The 21,833-nt window shown below is 33.8% G+C and overlaps 1 protein-coding gene across 7 annotated transcripts in view; it reads right to left on the reverse strand.

The window, feature by feature from the left end:
- The window catches only part of CTNNA3 (catenin alpha 3), a 1,666,571-nt gene that overhangs the window by 534,277 nt on the left and 1,110,461 nt on the right, over nt 1-21,833 (reverse strand). For 5 of the 7 annotated variants that reach the window (XM_038534069.1, XM_038534067.1, XM_038534068.1 and 2 more), the window contains one exon: nt 20,783-20,939. In XM_038534069.1, the coding sequence (XP_038389997.1) occupies nt 20,783-20,939 (157 nt within the window). Of the gene's footprint in view, nt 1-15,572; nt 18,607-20,762; nt 20,940-21,833 lie in introns of those variants that run through there. The other 2 variants (XM_038534072.1, XM_038534073.1) reach the window with 2 other exon arrangements.

Genomic DNA, 21,833 nt, shown 5'->3' on the forward strand with positions numbered 1-21,833 from the left:
TCACATAGGTTAGCCTCTTCTCCCCAAATAGAAATTGATTTAATGAGCACTGGATATAAACTGCAACCCCCATGGGGCTCGTGGGCGGCACAGCTAAGTGTCTGACTTGTTTTCCACTGAGGTCATGATCTCATGATGGTGGGATCAATCGCCCCTTTGGGCTCCACACTGCCATGGAGTCGGCTTGATACTCTCTCCTTTTCCCTCTCCTTCCTCCTCTGCCCCCACTCGGCACACTCTCTCTTTAAAATAAATAAATAAAATCTTAAAACAAAAAAAAACACACCAAAAGCCAAAAATGAAACAAACTGCAATCCCCACAATGCCATTGTCTACCTCTCTCAATGTTCCCAACAAAGAATACATGACAAATCTAAATATCTTATAAATCCCTGTATATCATCCATTTATGCATAATTCCCTTCATCTCTTGATCTAGCAACCGTAACAGAAGAATATCCCCTAACATAGGAAACTTGGTTCTTAGTGAATTCATCATCTTCTTTATTGTATATAATTATAAATGGTTCACACATTTACTTTGGAAGATTGCTCAAATTCAAATTGATGAGAGTAACCACCTGTGTTTTCCTTGTTTGTGAAAACGAGAAGAGCATTCTCCCTTCCACAGGTCTCTAGTGCTATTGTTATTCCCTGTGATTCTGCAAAAATTACTGCTAGTAGTTCTACACCAGCATCTGCCAGTTCCCTCAGAACTCTAGGGTGTCACTTGTCTAGCCTAGAGGCTAGATGCAATTTAAAGCTACCAGGTATTTTTATTATTGTAACAATTGGGCTTCAATACCCTTAACCATATTTGTTATACCTCATCTAGTTTAAAGATCATTCTCGTTGACTGAGAAGACAAAAGCAAAACAGGAGCTGAATGACTCTGCAATTATGTTCCTTGTCATTTGATCTCTCACCATCTGGCCTAAGCAGTTGGGCTTATCCCATTGTTGTTGTTGTTGCAGCATTGTTGTTGTTTTTCTTCTGCTGCTGCTGCTGCTTCTAAATAGGTGTTTATTAAAACTTATTTACACAATAGGGATGTTCTAGACTTTGGGACTATGCTCAAAGATGGACTAAACATCTAATTCTCCATATCACACAGAAAAAGTTGGAAATTTTCAAAGATAAATGTGGACAAGTAAGAGTGGAGTCTGATGCAGTTATGAAGGTTGGCTCAATTTTCTTCTGGTGTGACACTTCTTGCCTCTGGAAGACAGAAAGCTAAAACAAAAATTTCTCTAATTTGTTTTCATCTGGGATCCAAGTTTCATTCAAGTTCTACATCAGATATAATCACATGACCCTTGAAATTTGAACTGAGATAAATGAGATATTGGGTATTTTAATCAATGTGGATTACAGCAAGGGGTGTCTGCATGATTCTGGTGCCAAACTGTCTTCAAACTGTCCTGATTTAGCAAAAATGCCTTCTTGATAGCAGAAAAGGTGGCAGGATGTGGGACCTTGCAGCGATGGTGGCAGGTTTCTGATTTTATGCTTGAGGTTTCCTAATTGGAACATAGTGATGCTGTTCCAGAACAAGTAACTGTAGCTAGTTTAGCATCTCAGACTGAGGCAGTCCTATATTTATATACGTAATAAGGGATGATATCCTGATTGACAATCAGCTTTTTTTACGATTTTATTTATTTATTCATGAGAGACACAGAGAAAGAGGCAGAGACATAGGCAGAGGGAGAAGCAGGCTCCCCGCAGGGAGCCTGATGCTGGACTCAATCCCAAAACCCCAGTCATGCCCTGAGCCAAAGGCAGACACTCAACCACTGAGCCACTCAGGTGTCCCACAAGCAGCTTCTTAGACATTGCAGGAGAAGCAGCTCCTTTGGCAGTCTGGTTCTGTAGTACAGACTTAAGAATACATTCTGGAATCATCCTACAGATTTTTATTCAATCATCTTAAAAATTCTATAAGCCATCTGACATGCTGTAATAAATCCTTTTATTCAAACTGTCTAGAGTGCAATCTGTTCTCTGTTCTCTGCATCAGAATTGTGACCAATATGAAACCCCAAAGAGTATATGCAGAACAAAAAAAGAATGATTTTAAAGGCTATTATATTTCAAGTGAATCAAGTAATTGAGTTGAATAACAGTTGACCCTGATAATAGATCTCCAATTGTGCTTTCTCTCTCTTTTTACTGTTATTTTCTGCTCTGCTCTCTCTGTTCCTTGTCTGTTGTGTAGTAATTCAGAGAAAAGTAAGAGTAGACTGCACATTCAGCTGTAATATCTGTGAGGAAATATTCTTGTGAAATGCAATATATTTTTAATTTGCATCATTTGATTTCTCCTCAATACGGTGCAACAATTTTGATTCAAATTAAACTCATTTTCCATTTTATCCTCAAGTGTACATTCTTTTTTCTTTTGCTTAAAAAAAACTTCACTAATAAACCTTCTGCCTCTTGCACCCACCAATCTTCTCCATATCTGTGACTTTTTTGTTTTTGTTGTTTTTTAAGATTCCATATACAGAAGAGACCATATGGTATTTGTCTCTATCTTATTTCACTTAGCATAATGCCCTCATCCATGTTTTTGCGATTGGCAAGATTTCATTCTTTTTAATGGCTAAATTATCTTTATCCATTTCTTTATCCATTCATCCATTATTAGACACTTAGGTTGCTTCCTTATCTTAGCTATTGTCAATGGTGGTACACTGAGGTGAGGATGCATATATCTTTTCAAAATAGGTCTTCATTTTCTTTGGATAAATATTCAGAAATGGAATTGATGGATCATATGGAAATTACATTCTTAATTTTTTGAGGAGCCTACATATTGTTTTCCATAGTGGTCATACCAATTTACATCCCCACCAACAATACTCAAAGGTTCCTTTTTCTCTACATCCTTGCCAATATTTGTTATTTCTTGTCTTTTTCATAATAATCATTCTAACAGTTGTGGCTTGATATCTTATTGTGGTTTTGATTTGCATTTCCCTGTTGACTAATGATGCTGAACATCTCAGATACCTGTTGCCCATCAGTATGTCTTCTTTGGAAAAATACCTATTCAAATCTTATGCCCATTTTTTAAATGAATTATTAGTTCTTTTGCTATTTAGTTGTATGAGTTCTTTATAGAACTTGGATATTAGCCCCTTATCAGATATATGATTTGTGATTATTTTCTCCCATTCTGACTTATAATTTTGTTGATGGTCTCATTTGCTATGCAGAAGCTTTCTGGTTTGATGTATTCCCACTTATCTTTGCTTTTGTTGCTTTTGCTTTTGGTGTGTCAGATGCAAAAAATCATCATCAAAATCTACGTCAAAGAGCTTACCACCCATGTTTTCTTCTAGCGGTTTTATGGTTTCAAGTTTTACCTTCACGTCTTAAATCCATTTGAAGTTGATTTTTATGTATGGTGTAAGATAGCGGTCCAACTTTACATTTATTGTCCAATTTTCCCAACACCATTTTTTTTAAGATTTATTTATTTATTTATTCATGATAGATATAGAGAGAGAAAGAGAGAGGCAGAAACACAGGAGGAAGGAGACGCAGGCTCCATGCCAGGAGCCCAATGCAGGACTCGATCCCGGGACTCCAGGATCACGCCCCAGGCCAAAGGCAGGCGCCAAACCGCTGGGCCACCCAGGGATCCCCTCCCAACACCATTTATTGAAGAGACTGCTCTTTCCCCATTGTATATTATCAGCTCCTTTGTCATAAATTAATTCACCACATATGTGTAGAATTACTAGGGGGCTCTCCATTCTGTTCCATTGATCTTCTTTTTTTTAAGATTTTATTTATTTATTTGAGCAAGCAGGGAGAGGAGTAGAGGGAGATGGACAAGCACACTTGTGCTGAGTGGGGAGCCCAGTTCAGGGCTTGATCTCATGACCCTGAGATCATGACCTGAGCCAAAATCAAGAGTTGGACACTTAGCTGACTAAGCCACCCAAGCACCCTTATGTGTCTGTTTTGATGTCAATATCATGCTGTTTTAATTACTATAGCTCTGTAATATAGCTTGAAGTCAGAAAGCCTGCTGCCTCCACTTTATTCCTCTTTCTCAAGACTACTTTGGCTATCTGGGGTCTTTTGTGGTTCCATACAAATTTTAAGGATGTTGGTTCTATTTCTATGAAAATACCATTGAATCTTTTTTTTAAAATTTTTTATTTATTTATGATAGTCACAGAGAGAGAGAGAGAGAGGCAGAGACACAGGCAGAGGGAGAAGCAGGCTCCATGCACTGGGAGCCCAACATGGGATTCGATCCCGGGTCTCCAGGATCGCGCCCTGGGCCAAAGGCAGGCGCTAAACCGCTGCGCCACTCAGGGATCCCAAATACCATTGAATCTTGATGTGGATTTCACTGAATCTGTAAATTGCTTTGGGTAGTGTGGGTATTTTAACAATATTGATTCTTCTAACCCATGAGCACACAGTTATCTTTCATTTATTTGTATCTTCAACTTTTCATTAATGTCTTCTAGTTTTTAATATATAGGTTATTCATCTCCTTGGTTAAATTTATTCCTAGGTATTTTATTCTTTTTTATGCAATTTTAAATAAGGGTGCTTTCTTAATTTCTCTTTCTAATAGTTTATTATTAGTGTAAAAAACAAACTTTTTTGTGTATTGATTTTGTATCCTACAACTTTACTGAATTTTTTTACTAGTTCTAACAGTTCTTAGATGTAATCTTTTGAGCTTTTTATGTGTAATATTGTGTTATCTACAAATAGTGATTGTTTTCATTCTTCCTTTCCAATGTGGATGGCTTTTTATTTATTTCTCTGTCAATTGCTCTGACTAGGACTGTCAATACTATGTTGAATAAAAGTGGCAAGAGTGGACATTCTTGTCCTGTTCTTATATTAGAGGAAAAATTTTCAGTTTTTACCACTGAATATGATTTTAGTTGTGGGCTTGCCAAATACGGCCTTTAATATGTAGATGTACATTCCCTCTATATTCACTTTGTTGAGAGTTTTTATCATAAATGGATGCTGAATCTTGTCAAATCTTTTTTTCTGTATCTATATAAATATCATGTGATTTTAATCTTTCATTTTGCAGATTATGAACCATCCTTACATCCTTAGGACAAATCCCATTTAATAATAAAGTGTGATCCTTTCAATGTTATTATTAAATTTTGTTTGACAATATTTCATTAGTAATTTTTCCATCTATGTTCACTAGGGGAATTGGCCTCTGGTTTTCTTTTTTTGTGACATCTTCTCTGATTTTGGTGTTAGGGTAATGCTGGCCTTTAATGTTTTGAAGGGACCACTCTCTTCTATTTTTTGGAGGAATTTGAGAAGATTTTGTATTCATTCTTCTTTGAATGTTTGGTAGAACTCATTAGTGAACTATCTGGTCTGGACTTGTTTCTTGGGACATTTTTGATTACTGACTCAATCTCCTTTCTAGTACTTGACTTGTTTCGATTTTCTATGTCATCATGATTAGTCTTGGGAGGTTATATGCTTTTAGGAATTTATACATTTCTTCTAGGTTCTCCAGTTTGCTGGTGTATAATTGTTCATAGTGGTCTTCTATGATCCTTTGTATTTCTGTTGTATCAACTATACCATTTCCTTTTTCACTTCTGATTTAATTTCTTTGAATCTTCTCTCTTTTCTTCTTAGCAAATCTAGCTAAAAGTTTACCAATTTTATCTTTTAAAAAACCCAGGTCTTACTTTCATTGATTTTTTTCCCTTTTGTCTTTTTGTCTTATTGCATTTCTTTCTGCTCTAATCTCTTCATTTCCTTCCTTCTGCTAACTCTGGGCTTCATTTGTTGTTCTTGTCCTTGTTCCTTGAGGTGTACAGTTGGGATGTTTATTTGAGACTTTTCATGATTCTTGAGGTAGGTATTTATCACTATGAACTTCCTTCTTACAATAGCCTTTGCTATCAAATAAATATTGGAGTGTTATATTCCCATTTTCATTTGCCTCAGTGTCTTTTTGCATTTCTTTTTATCTCTTTTGTGACCCATTATTTGCTTAGTAGTGTGTTATTTAATCTCCACATATTTGTAGATTTTTCAGTTGTCTTTGTGTTATTAATTTCCAGTTTCATACCATTGTGGTCAGAAAAGATACCTGATATGATTTTAACCCTCTTACATTTATTAAGATTTGTTTTGTGGACTAATATATGATCTCCCTTGAAAAATGCTCCATGTGCATTTGAGAAGAATATTAATTCTGCTGTTTTGGGATGGAATGTTCTGTAAATACTTTTTTTTTTTTTTTTTTTTTAAAGTAAGCACTGGCTCAGTGTGGAGCCCAATAGCAGGTTTGAACTCAAGTTCAAGTTGAGCCACCCAGGCGCCCTTATGAAGTCTATTCTAACATGTCATTTAAGGCTGATGTTTCCTTATTGATTTTCTGTCTGAATGATCTACCCACTGTTATAAGTTATTCTTCTTTGATATGAAAATGGGGTTTTATGGCTTGTGTTGTAAAAAGGAATTGAAAACTACTATGAGTATACCAAATTATACCAAAAAGCACAGATAATGCTTCAGGGGATATATGAGAATATTATTAATTGCTAGATCAAATGTACAAAGAATGAAGAGACAGGAATAAGGCAAGAAGACAAAATATTCATCTGGAATAATTAAAAGATCAATGGTGACATAATTATAAAACAGAAAACTAATGTTCTAACTATAGCATTCTTTCTCCTTCAATTAATAATAATTTAGTGTGATGTACTATATAAAATAGTTTTATAATGTCAGTTTCAGTTCTTTTTTGAAACCACAATGAAAGACAGAGAGATGATTTGCCACAAAAGCAATGCAATGACAACAAGAGCCATGAATAGCCATCCAAAACCATAAGAGCTGTAAAAATCCTCCTAAACCTTTATCCATCTGCTCTCCCTAACAAACATGCTCAAAAGGTTAAGAAGGTAATAGTTTGTATCTCCCTTGTCATTTAATTTCTTTGGAAGTCTGAGTGTTCATGAACTTTCAAATCCACCTGGCACTACCACAATTTTTGTTTCGATACTGGCTACAAATAATACACTATTAATGTGAGAGGTTCTCCCACAGAAAGCTGTCAACACAATTCACTGCTCACTAGCATCTCTAAATATTAAATAAAAACAACACTTAAGGGGTGCCAGGCGGCTCAGTTTGTTAAACATCTGCCTTCAGCTCAGGTCACGATCCTAGAGTCCTGGGATCAAGGCCTTCAATGAGGTTCCTGCTCAGCTTGGAGTCTGCTTCTCCCCTTGTTGTTCCACCTGCTTATGCTCTCTGTCAAATAAATAAATAAATCTTTTTAAAAATGCCAATATTTAGAAAATGACAGAAAGAAAAACTAGTTCCACTTAACCACCTAGACAATAAAGCAGTATGAAGCAGATACTGCCAGTTAGCATTCAGGATATTATACATTGGTTATTCACTCTGCACACTTCCAAAGACAGTGGGAAACACACTAAAAATTCCAATACCATAAATATCTCTTTAAAATTATGGTTCATCATCCTTCTATTTGTACTAAAAATAGTCACAAGCTTATTTCTATGATTTATATTTAAATTAACAAAGAAGTATGCCATTGGGTAACAGGCCACCTAGAGCAATACCTTCCTAAATTCTTAAGATCAATGAAGTAGGAGATGGAAGAAAATAAATTATCTTATTAGACACAGAGATTGTTAAGATATTGGAAAGTTAAGAAATAGGAAATGTAATAACTCCTATGGACAGGAAATAGGAAAGATGAAGATGTTCATTTTTAGTAACTTTGATTTAGAGTCAGCCAATATTGTTGAGAGGACTGTATGCCAGTCATTCTGCTATGCAGTTTCACCACAGTGTCTATTTAGCTTCAAAGATTTTCCTGTCAGGTAGGAAGGATTACTCTCACTTTACAGAATAAGGAAACAAAGGGTATTAAGCAATCTGCCCAAATCCACAAAACTGTTAAGTGAGAGAGGGCACATGATAAACAGTGATTCCCTTTGCAGGGTGAGACTGGATGGCAAAAGCAGAGGACAAAGTATGAGTGGTGGCCATATTCCATGCTGCATCACCAACCCACCAATCTGTAGCAAATATTTGCCAAGGTATATCCTATTAACTTCCAATTAAAATTGCATCTGTTTTTAGTGTATTGACATATTGATCACAATTATATAGCATATGCATATACCACTATGATTCAGAAGGATAAAACTATTCCTTAATAATTCTCATAAGCTCTCAGAGTTATTTATCCACACTACCATCTTAATATTACATTTGAAGATCACTTTCCAACAGGATAAAAAAGAAATCAAACTTTATTACAAATAAGATAAAATGAGGAAAAATGTTATTAGAATGTATCTTAAAAAGCCATAATATAGATTTGAATTTGGTGGATTAATGGGTCATTTTAAAGGGACAACAGCTAAAGATAAAGAACAAACTATCATTTACATAATATTTCATCAGTACCTGGAGATACAGAGATCAATATAATAATTAATGACCACAGTTGGGATCCTTTTCATATCACTAATCATTAAGATATAAGAGTGCCGATGTAATTGAGAATATAAGCCAAACTTCATCGTAGAGCAAAGGAAAATACACTAGAAGTGATTTTGTTTAGCTCATGTATAAAAACTGTTTTCAGCAGGCAGTAATGACAGAAATCTAAGTAAATTTCCTAGCAACTACATACACAGAGTGATAGATAAAAAGAGAACATTTTATTTTTCCCCTTATTTTCTATATCATTTTCATATTCTCCTTCAGTTAATTGAACACTTACTTAAACCATATATGTCATATATCATATATGTCCTAATGAAAAGCTAAAATCCTAAAGAAAGAGTTTTTACTGTCACCATATCTACTGTGAAATCATACTAATACAAATAGGAACCTTGATTTTTTTTTAATTCCATAGAATAAACTGGTAAATTAGTTGATGTCATAAGAAAATTATTTAACTATCTAGTGTTCAAAATAAAATAAAAATATACTAATAAAGTTACATTTTAAAATGGCATATCTACCTAAAGTACAAGAAAGTGATTTTCCACTTTGATTTAATGTAATAATTACGATTTTATTACTGTAACACTTAAGAAACAAAAGTATAACTATTATCATATGATCCATACCAGAATCCAGTTAAGTAAATCATTTTTTTTTTGTTTTTTTCAGTTAAGTAAATCATTGACCAAGTTACAAATTCTTACAAAATTTCAGAGGTACCCAACTGTCAAAAATAAATTCAGTCTTGGCGTGCCTGAGTGGCACAGTCAGTTAAGAGTCTGGCTCTTAGTTTGGGTTCAGATCATGATCTCAGGGTCCTGAGATTGAGGCCCCCACTTTGGGCTCTGCACTCAGTGTGGAGATGGGTTGGGTTTCTTTTTCCCTCTCCCTCTCCTCCTTCCCCCTGTGCTCTCTCTCTCACTTCTCTCTCTCTCTCTCAAATAAATAAATAAATCTTAAATTCAGTCTTAAAAGCAATAAAAAATAATGTTGGAAAGAAAGGCTGGATCACTGAAGCATAGTTGCCATTTATTTCTTCAACGTTAAGGATCAAAGAGGGAATTGTCTTTCGCTCCTCTACTTCACTGAAATAAAACTTTGGTTTACAGTGAATAAACTGTGTAAGAAATCAATTGAATGACTTTTGTTAAGATACTATTGGGTAGAAGGTACTGTGCTAAGTGGTCCAGAAACAAAGATGAATAATAGCTGTATTCGTTTGTTAGGGCCGCCAAAACACAGTACTCCAGACTGGTGTGGCTTGAACAACAGAACTTTATTTTCCCACAGTTCTGGAGGCTAGAAGCTTCAGATCAAGGTAATGACAGGGTCTGTTTCTTCCTGAAGCCTGTCTTCGTGGTTTGCAGAGAGCTGTCTTCTCCCTATATCTTCACATGTTCTCCCTCTGTACATGTGTGTCCTACTTTCCTTTTTTTAATAAGGATACCAGTCATATTGGATTAGGGCTTATTCTTATGACTTCATTTTAACTTAATTACTCCTTTAATAATTCTATTTCCATATGCAGTCACATTCTGACATACTGAGACTTATGGCCTCAACATAAACACTTGGAGAGGGACACAGTTCACCTAATAACAAAAGGCCTCCAGGACGTTTAAATAATAGAAAATAGAGCAGCCCCAGTGGCTCAGCAGTTTAGCGCTGCCTTCAGCCCAGGGCGTCATCATGGAGACCCGGGATCGAGTCCCGCATCGGGCTTCCTGCATGGAGCTTGCTTCTCCTTCTGCCAGTGTCTCTGCCTATCTCTCTCTCTCTCTCTCTCTCTCTCTCTCGAATAAATAAATAAAATCTTTTAAAAAAATAATTAATAAATAAATAATAGAGAACAAAAATATATAAAAGTAACCACAATAGAAGTCAGAAAATGATAAAGGTCTTAGTATAAATTCAAAATTATTAAAGAGCATAAAAAAATTTAAAGGAAAAAGAAAGGTTTGAAGATGAAGTGGTTTTCTGAGGATAGGATTTTAAGCAGATTGAGATGAATATGGTAAAAAGGGCAGAAAAAGGCATGATTGGAGCAAATGCTGTGTAGGGCTAATTTATCTTTTAATAATTAAATCTTACTCTGATTGACACAGGATATTATGCATTTAAGATGATAAAGGTCATTTGGTTGTTGATAGCACAGCAGCAATACAAAATCATATTTTCTTCAGTTTTCTATGTAAAATACATCGCAGGCCAAGAACAAGACAAATCACACAATTTTCCACCATCTTCCAACATATCATTTGCACTTGTACTTCCAACATATCATTTGCATTCTTTTTCAAAAGAAATAGAATAGGAAGGGAATTAGAATTGTACCAATCATAAACCAGAAGATACAGATAATAAAAGTCCAATAGCGATTGGATTATCTTTGTAAGAAATCTATATATCAAAAAACTATGCCTATAGTTTTTTGTTCTGAGGGTCATCCTAAACTTATGTGATACAACAATATTTTGAATTCTTTCCTGTAATAAACTGTCACTATCTGATTTTTTTAAAAAGTAGATTTATGATATTTTATTACCAGTGAGTGCCACCTATGCTTAGCTGCTCACCACATTATTCTTAGTCCTGTTTGCTAAATAAATCATATTTCTGACAACATCTTTTCAATTTTAATTGATTTTATTTAAAAAGCAGAAGAGAATAGTAAAGAGCCTACACAAAATACTCTTTTGTATTTCCAGAGGGGAAAAAAGTACCGAACTTTCAGCAGAATCACAGTAAATGTGTGCTTCTTTATAACTTCTTACATATGTCACTGGCAGATAAATTGAATTTTTACTTACTACTTAAAATTCTGACAATTCAATAGTGCTCAGCCAGATAACATTTAAAATGTGGCAATAACAAGATTTTTATTTTGTTCACAGGTATTTTTCCAAAGGCACCTTAAAGTTTTCTCCTCTACTGTCAAGGCAATCATTTAGATACGAGTCATAAAATGTTTGAAATACATATAAATCCCACATTTCATATCACTTGTTAGTGCCTAATTAAGCAGAAAAAAATCTAAGTTTAGTGAATTATAAGATCAAAATTAGGTTTTACATTAGGAAATAAAGATCTTGGCACACAAACCTTTAGCACTAGAGGAAATGAGCTTAATCTTTTACCTTGGTGAAAGGTGGACAGTGATCAGTCTGGGCAATTACACAGCTAGGCAAAGCCTTGATTTGGAAACAGCATTATTATACCAACAAGAAAATCACTTTGCATAGCTCTGCTTAATATTTGCAGTCGCCTAGAATAGTTGTATTATATATACACTGGCTTCTCCCTTAAAGCCTGTGTTAGGGAGGTCCTGAAATGTAAAAAGTAAATCTACCCTCAACTACTTGAAGGTTACTCCTGTAGATATAAAATAAGAATTTATTAAGTAAAACAGATTTAATTAAACAAATGATTATTAAGTATCTGCAGTATACCAAACATCATGTAAAACACCGCAATGAGGTAAAACCTAACAATCAGCACACATCCACTGTGTTTGGTTGCTTCTCTTTCTTTGACTTCATCTTTACTAATCTGATGTTTTGAGTGTTTTTTAACTGTTTTGTTTTTTTTCACATTTCAATTCTCCTCCCAGAATCTCACTAACTCCTGATAAGAGAGGAAAAAAGTCTCATATTCCTGTTCAAACCATTTAGTCTAGGTCAAAGGGATATTAATTTTGCTTTATCATGATCTACAAAATTGTTCAGCTGTGTCCTTATGGGCAACCGATGACTTAGGAAAAGATTTGAGCTTTTGTTAATTGACTCAAAAGTTGAATGAGTAACAAATCAAAATTTAGCCTTAAGAGTTAGGTATATCTTTCTCCCTGATTCAAGAAAGTTCCAGATGGAAAACGCAGAATTATGGTCTAAACATGACCTCCATATTTTGACATTGAAAAAAAAAATAGGCAAAAACTAATTTGAGAGGAAAGATAATTTTTAATAGTGGATAATAGGCTTTTCTGAAAAAGAGGTGCTTTTATGTACCATTTATATTGGAGAGTAGCTAAAAGTAACATCAATATTATTTATGGTCCTAGAGAACTTGAACAATTCAGGAATTCTTTGTGACAGGCTTCTATATATTAAACATCATTATAGCACCCAAATTCTTTCTAGTTGGAAAAATAAATGAGAATATATCTATAAAACTCTTAGAATTCTTGGGATAAATGTTTCCACACATATTAAGGGTAGCATTTCTAAAATAAAAAAAATAAATAAAAAAAAAAAGATTACAAAAGTCATGCACCAAAGTAAACACACACACACTATGGAACAGCTATTAGAACTATATAAATATTGATGCAGAAAAAAATTATAAATTTTTTAATTGTGACAGTGTAACTATATCATGCTTTAATAAAGTACTTTTAATGCAAGCACCACACTTTTTTGTTGTTGTTGTTAATGATAGAACAGACCTATATAGAACTGATCTATAATATAGAATAAGTCTCCACTGTTCTCTATCTGGTTTTTATACTTTGAATATGATGTTACCTTAAAATGTACTGATCATAAACAATGTATATAGTTTTAAATAACTACATTTTATAACTCAGTTCACAAAGAAAATGTCAAGAGTGAATATCTCTGTTTTTATAAAATTTCCCATGTAGTTAGGTGAAGAGGATTTAAATGTAGGAAACAAAGTACATAAATCACCATCAAAATGGTGGATGCAAACTTGCAAGAAGATATTAAATGACGCCATGGAAATTTAAATGTTGCTATAATATATTGAATTATTGAGATACACAAAACACCAATTTTTCATTCCTCTCATGACCATTTCTCACATATACTATTTGAACTTTATAAACAAACAAAAACCCACATCTGAAATGTCCTAAAATAGACTACATTGAAAAGGCAGCTGGTCTGGATGGCACTGGATATTTTAAAATCAATATATTAAAATTAAGTGTTAGGTTTTTGGCAGTTTCAAGTATATCTTTTTTCTGGCTTAGATTTTTTAATAGTCATATTCTAAAATTATCATTCAACAAGTACTTGTGTTATGAAAACCTGAAATTTCAAACCAGCTGATTCCCTCCAAGAAAATCTATGGTGTAGGAAGAAAATAAGCACATATAAAATTATAAGTGGATGTTTAAATGATTAAGTCATTTGTAGATTCTTGTTAATTATACCTTTTAAAAATTGTTATGGAAAACAGATTGAAAATTGATTGCTATAATCTATAATTATTACAGAGATGATTAAAATAATATAGTAAACATGGATTTTGCTTTGAATATTCTTCTAATTAAACTCCATAGGTCCTTATAACAAGCTATTAAATGCTAACATATGAAACAGTAATCACAAAATAAATTAAAAAATTTAGATGATTAGGTTTCGAAGACCAACTGTCACACAATTCCTTTGCTGAGAGAAAGACAGCCTTGGTGTCTTTCCCAACAGAAACTATTTTACCACATTATAATTGAGGGCTTGTTTCTTCCACTAGCCTATAGATCCCTTATAAATAAGTCCAATATGTCTTACTCATCATTGTTATCTCTAAGGTAAATAGAAATTGTCAATAAATTTTTGTTGTTAAACACAATAAATGATTAACTTGTCAATACCAAAGTGCATGTTGGGTGCTTGCTTCAAAGACATTCATCCTCCATTACTTACTATCACAATTGCCATAAAGATGGTAGCACAGAATGTCACTTAAATCATGCTGTCAAGATGCTATGGGATAGCTTTGAGCTTTAGTTTTGAGTTTTCATATGCCCAAAGTAAGAAGTTTCTATTCCTTAAAACCGGTTCTGGTTATTTTGATGCCTTAGATCCAATCCAAAAGAAGGAAAATGTCTCTCATGCAGATCTGCTTATCAAGAGGCAAGAGCTTTCATCAAAATCCTTAGTAAAGGGAAATTTATAAAATTCTAGGAAAGGTTATACACGGGTCTTCAATTTTACATGTAATAACAAGTACGACAAAAGTTAAAGTTTCGTAAAGCTTCATGGTAAGATTACATTGTTTATTATTCTATACACTCTAGACTTTTATGGATGCTTGAAATATTTCACAGTTTTTAAAAATCTGGCCATTATTTTGATACCCTCACCCACAAAACAAGGTGAAAAAAATGGTATAATTTCTCACAAAATATCCCATCAGAATCTGACCCTGAGTGATAAAGGTTTAGGTTAACCTTCACAAAGCATTTTCTTAAACTGTATTACTGAGATTCACAATAAAGTTCAAGAACACTGGATGATCTCCATTATTTGGTGAGTTAGAGGTGTTGGATATGAGTTGCCTGGGGAAATCACTGTTACCCCAGGCACACAATCAAACATGTCGCTTGTCTTTGCACCTTGACATTTATTTCTCCTGTAACTTCTTTATCATAAAGTTTTAAGAAATGTAGAACACATAATAAAATACAAAAAATAATCTATGTATTTCCATAATAATGGATGTTATTTTTTATGAGATTTTGTTCTGATATTACTTTTAAAGAATAAAACATTACAACCTAAGTCCCACATGTACTCTTTCTCAGTCTCATCCAACTCCTTCTCCAGAGTTAACCACTCTCATGTATTTGTTATGTGTGGTATTTATGGCACTCTATTGTTCACATTGCTCTAAAACTTGATAATTTACTCAATATGGCTTAAAAAAATCTGTTCCATTGACATATGAAACAAGTTTATTTTAACTACTATGTTTGCTGCTATTTATTCATTCTCCTACGGATAGATGTTTAAATTATTTCAAACTTTCACTATTTATTTATTTTTTAATTTTTATTTATTTATGATAGTCACAGAGAGAGAGAGAGGCGCAGAGACACAGGCAGAGGGAGAAGCAGGCTCCATGCACCGGAAGCCTGATGTGGGATTCGATCCCGGGTCTCCAGGATGGTGCCCTGGGCCAAAGGCAGGCGCCAAACCGCTGCGCCACCCAGGGATCCCAAACTTTCACTATTTAAAAAGACCCATAATGATCATACTTGTACAAATTTTCTTTATGAATAAGTGTACAACTTTCTCCAATGTATATACCAAAAGATATTTGTGGCAAAATAGTCCAGGTACCACATAGTGCTACTTGTTCTTCAAACAGATTATAATAATTTATCTTCCCAGAAGCAGTATGACAGAGTCCTCATTTTACTATATCTCATCGATATTTGCCATTTTTAATGTCTTGACATGTGATAGCTATATAACATGTCATGCAAGATAATTCTTAAGTTATTTTGATAAACTATGTACTAACTATTGGGAGGATTTAACAAGGTAGCTCCTTTAAAGACTTTTAAATGACTTTAAAGAGGTTTATCTTTATAAACCTGTTTTATCTTTTGTCTATATACCTTTAATCTATATACCTGCTTCAAATTTTAGCAATGGCCTGCCAGTGATGCTAGTAATAATGTCTCTCTCTTAATGGGCCACTTACTATGACCTAATAACTTTTCAAAGCATTTAAAATATATCATTTTCTTAATTCTTCCAATGATGTGAAAATGTGAGTGATAAGACATATGTTGTTTTGTTTGTTACCTTGTTCTATCTCCAGGATTTAGAAGTCTCATCACCTACTAGGTGCTCAGTACACATTTATTAAATAAATATTAAATAAAATTTATTTATATAAATAAATATTAGTCAGTGCAGCATCCTCTAACAAAATAATACAGACTGGGTAGTTTATAAACAACAGATATTTATTTCTCACTGTTGTAGAGAGTGGGAGGTCCAAGATCGAGGCACCAGCAAGACTACATTCTGGTGAGAGCCCTCTTCCAGTTCACTCCAATGCCTTCTCTATATTCTCGATATTCTCACATACTGGAAGAGGCTAGGGATTTCTGTGGGGTCTCCTTTATAAGAACATTAATCCCTTTCACAAGGGCTTTATCCTCTTGACCCAAGTACTACTCGAAGGCTCTGCCTTCTAATACTTTCACGTAGGACACTAGGGTTTCAACATAGGAATTTGGGAGAACACAAACTTTCAGACCATAGCAAAATGATATAATTATGAACATTTTAGAGAAGGGCATTTAGTGAGTAGAAGTTATTTCTCTAAGATCATAAATTTGGTAGGAAATGACAAAATCATCAATCCTAAGCATACTTAACCCCCTCCAGACTCTTCTTTTATTTCCCATGGATTTTAGGGATATGGGATATAGTCCACTATCTTGATGCCTCATCTATAGGATTTCCTTTAGTGGTGAAATCTTAGTAGGAATTATATATGCTTTGTGAGAATGTAATTCTTAGCTGTATTTCTCAAATATACATAAATTGTTCACAGCACAAGCTCTGGAGCCACTCTGTAAGCACAGGTTTTTACTGTTCTGTTAAGATTCTCCAGGATGCTATTAAAGTCCCTAAAACTATGCCAACACAAACTTGCAAGCTCAGATACATGACTTCATGATTTCAGATCTTGTATTTAGAAGGAGGCATACTTTTTTTCATTTCTCCTACTTCTGGAGAAAATGTAGGTAAGAAGCATCTTGCTTTTCCTGCCTAAGACACCCTCATCTCTCGCTAGAGACTTTGGTTTTTTCAGAATGCTCAGGAGCATATCTTAGAATTACAAGTATGTGGGGGAGTATTGTATGTCAAGGAGAAACTTTTCTTCTAATCCCTCATCTAATCTATAAAATTTCCCACAGGATCCACAATATTAAGGATTTTTATTTATCCAAATTACACCTATTAAATGAATGTGCATACAGTTGAGACACTGCCCAGAAATAACTAAATACAAATGAAATGCTGGTAATAACTTTGATTCTGTTTTTGCTGAAAGTTTCTGAAAGTTGCGTCTATTACAAATCATATGGTAACATGTGTGTGAACACATGTTCAGTGAGGAAATTTTAGAAAATTCTTTATTAAAGGTCTATTTTATCATTCAGAGTCTTTGTAAGTATATATCTAGGGCATCTTCAGAATTTAGGAAATATTAATTACCTTCATATACAAGTCTAAGATGCAAGCCCTTAATGCTATTTATTTCATCAGTAAGATTATTGATGTTTACTTCAGCTCTACCTTAAAGTTCTGATAAAAATTCTCAAATCTGATTTTGACAAAGTCAAAAGAGGACTCCTAATTATGGCTTTTCTAAAAATCGACTTCATAATGTTCAAACAATAGTCCTGCAGGATATCTATTGTTCATTCAAATGAGAGCATCTTAAAAGAACTTGCCTGTGAGTACATGGGATGATACATGATAAATTCCAGTTCACATGCCCAAACTATTCTTTAGTCATGAAAGTATAGGCAGTTATTCAAAACCTAAGTAGCAATTGAGCAATAATGGATTACTTCAGGAGAGTGTCTCTCATGAATAAATAAATAAAATCTTTTAAAAAAAAGTTTGTGAAAACAAAGAAATCTAAGAAAGGAGCAAATGCCACTGAGTGCCTAAGGTAGACAAATTTTGTCTCTAGTCAATAGCCATTTTCCCTTCTTTCTCTGCTCATGAGACTTCTGATTTTGCTGGCAGAGTAAGTAATTACTCAGAAAGGTTGAATTATGACCAGTCTAAGCCCAGTAATCTGCTAGAATCTGTTATATCAACTCTCAAGAGTTGTTTTTATGCATCTCTTCAGTGACATCAATTGGTAGCTTAAAACCTGCCAATATGGCAGTATTTATGGCACAGAAATCGGGAAGTGCTACAAATTAGGAATACCATTTCCTCTGGCCCCTAGTCAGTTATTAACCATTTACCACCTTTCTAAGCCCATCATGGAAATCCCAATTCCTTTTGCCAGCAGTTGGTGCAGGGGTAGGTACAGGAACAAGTTTTGACCTAAGACACATAAAAAAAAGTCTGATGGAAGCCACCCAGTAAAGATTTCCTCCTGATAAAGTCAACAAGCTACCTTGCCTTCCTGCTTTAGGTAGCATTATACAATGCTTTGAGATGTAGTGCTCTGAGATACAACCTTGAAGGAAGGTCAGTAGAATCCAGAGATGTCAACATAGGTCATTAATAACCGTAGACCACTACCAACTAGAGCATCCAAAGGGCAGGAAAGTAGGAACAATTCGCCCTGAGTATAGAAAATAATGAAGTACATTATCTGTAGAGAATTTTAAAACAATAATGAAACACATTAAATATTAATCCACTTTTTAATTATTATTCTGTATTGACAACTCTAAACAATGTTAGTTATAAAATTCTATTACTCCCATATCTTGACTATTCCTATCCAAGCCCTTTGTATGTTTGGGCTAGTCAGTCTAGAATCAACTATCTTAAACATCTAGTTACTTGGGGTAATTAAAGATTTTTGTTATTTAGAAAACTTCCATATGAGTTTTCTGTTATGTGTAGGCAAAACACGCTGAAGTGCTAAAGCAGTTCACAGAAAGTAGCAGACTCAGAATGTTGGTAGGTCAGGTTAATCGAGCACTGAAAAGAAAAAGCATGAGCTACTTCTCTAAGGACCTACAGACCTGCTCAGATCTCAGGCTTCCCACAGCTCCAATCATGCAAGGACAGGCCAATTACAGTTCCCATTCTTGTGTGTCCAGGAGCTTCTCCCTACTGTGTCATTAGTATACCTATAATAAACTGCCTTTACATAGAGTAGTGTGAGAAGGTTTCTTCGTTTTGTAACCAAAAGAACTAATTAAAAACAGAATCTAGCATTTAATAAATAAATGAAAGATTGCCCCAATATAAGATTTTGCTTGGATACACATGGCACAAAATCTATACTAAGAAGGCCGCAAACAGACAAAACTATGCTTAACATAGCATTGTTAATAATGATTAAAATTGTAATTTATCTAATTGCTAATGAAAGAAGAACAGATTTTTTTGATAAGTGTATAAGGATGTGGGAAAATTCAGCCAAATATTATTATATACCTCATGACACAATTATTTAAAACCATAAATATGCTTAAACACATAAATAATATGTATTAAATATATATATATATATACACACACACTTGGATGGAAAAAAATCAGATATCCATGGTTGTTATTTATGAATAGTGGGATCAAGGTATATTAATATTTTCATCCATACATTTTCTATTATTTTCAAAGTTTTCAGCTCTACAAAAATAAAACAATTTTAAAATAATTATCACACATTTTCTTTTCATTGATGTATCGAGAAAATACATCAGGTTTCCAGAACTATTGTTCAAGAAGAGAATACTACACGCAAGAAAGTAATGAAATCCACAGATTAGACAAAGTATATCAGAAAACTTTTAAAAGATAAAATGACATTAAAAATTCATGAGAATATGCATTTTATAAAAAATTTAATCACAACTAACATCTTTCAAAATAAAGGAAAAATGTATTTTTTTTTATTTGAATAATCTCTGCACCTAAACAAGGGGCTCAAACTCAGAACCCTGAGATCAAAAGTCACAGGCTTTTCTCACTGAGCCAGCCAGGTGCCCAAAAATGTAATTTATTTTAAAGAGAGGCTTAATTTCCCCCCCTCCCCCCTCGAGTGGCTTAATTTTTAAGAAAATAAAAAAGATGAAGAAGTATTTAGTTCTTTGCTGTTATAAAATATAATCAAAAACTTGAGTTTTGCTTCTGAGACTATGGCTTTATGAGACTAATTTCGTAATCCCATGGGATGCTATTCCAGTCTGTGATAAAAGAATCACCTAGGTTTGATATGGAATCTCAAGCCCATCTGTAACTGCTGTAGTTAGATGTTTAGACTTATTATTTGATTATATCACCATTATTTAAATACATATACTGGAAGTTGAAGTATATATGATATCTCAAATCAATGAAGACTTTTTCTTTCTAGCATATATATATTATATATAAAATATATAAATATAAATAAATATGTATATATATATATATTTCTTTTTCTGAGTGGAGAAAAATTCTGTCAGAAAAGAAATCAAAAGATACAAATATATAAAAGGAGGAGAGAATTGTTTATTCAAAAAGTCAGAGAATGCCTAAGATTTCCAGCTACTATTTTCAATTATTTTTTGCCTATGAATAGGAGTTTCTTTTAGAGACAGTGTAAATTGTTGAGTTGTAAGGATTACAAGGCATGAGGTTCATTATCCTAGAGTAGATCACACATAGCAGTACTTTGCTTCAAGAAAGATGATCATTAAAAAGAGTCTCATTATACTGCATAAAATTAATTATATTCAGAATTATCCTGTTTCAGAAAATTGACAAGAGCAAATGTATAAATTAAAAGATCAAAAACATACCAGATACAGCAAGGAAGTCATCAATGCTTGTAATGTCATCTACAGCTTCAGTGAGGACATGGATATGATTCTCCCATGTATGCTTGTACATTTCCATGGTTTTTTTGACCACTTGACTTTTGGGTCTTGCAGCCAAAGCAAGTGCAGCATTAATGATCTGCAAAGATACAGAATGTTCACATGGTGATTTCTTTGGTAATAATTACCAGATAACTATTCTTAAAAGATAAGAATTTTAAAAGATTTTAAAATTTTAAAAGAACTATATTCTTTTAAAAATAAAATATGTACATCTTTAACAACAGGGAAAATGGTAAAATGTCCTCACAAATAACTCTTTGCTTTTAAAATTATTATTTTATTTGTGGCAATGATCTAATTATTTTTAGAACTATTTATTGAATGTCAATGCACTAAAAACTGCAAGAGCTTCAAAGATAATTGGTATCTGCCTTTAAAGAGCTGCTTTATTACTCAATGGGAAGGGCAATATATAACTCAGTTCAGTATGCAATACGTGCCATAATCACAAATAATGACCACTACTCTCTAGAGAGCAGGAGGATCACCTTAAGCAGAGTTTTTTTTTTTTTTAAGATTTTATTTATTTATTTATGAGAGAGTGAGAGAGAGCACAAGCAGAGGGAGAAGCAGGCTCCCCAGTGAGTAAGGAGCCCAAAGCGGGACTTAATCCCAGGTCCCAGGATCATGACTTGAGCCAAAGGCAGATGCTTAACCAACTGAGCCACCCATATGCCCCAACAGAAGTTTTGAATACAAGTTTCAGGGAAGTGTAACATTTTAACTGATTATTTGGATTCACATTGCACAACTCCATTGTGAACATGTACTATGTGCAAAGCACCATGATAGAGCTTTGACTTCCTTGAGGTCTTGCAGAATTTTGCCAGGGGGGGTAAATATTCATTATTAATTAATTTTTTCATTCATTCATTCATTCATTCATTCAGTATTTCAAATATATTGAGTGCATCTTATGTATGAACTGTTGGTGTAGATTTCATTTACAGCAATAAACGAGAGAAATAAA

The sequence above is a fragment of the Canis lupus genome, chromosome 4 (assembly GCF_011100685.1).
Source record: "Canis lupus familiaris isolate Mischka breed German Shepherd chromosome 4, alternate assembly UU_Cfam_GSD_1.0, whole genome shotgun sequence".
Taxonomy (NCBI): Eukaryota; Metazoa; Chordata; class Mammalia; order Carnivora; family Canidae; genus Canis; species Canis lupus.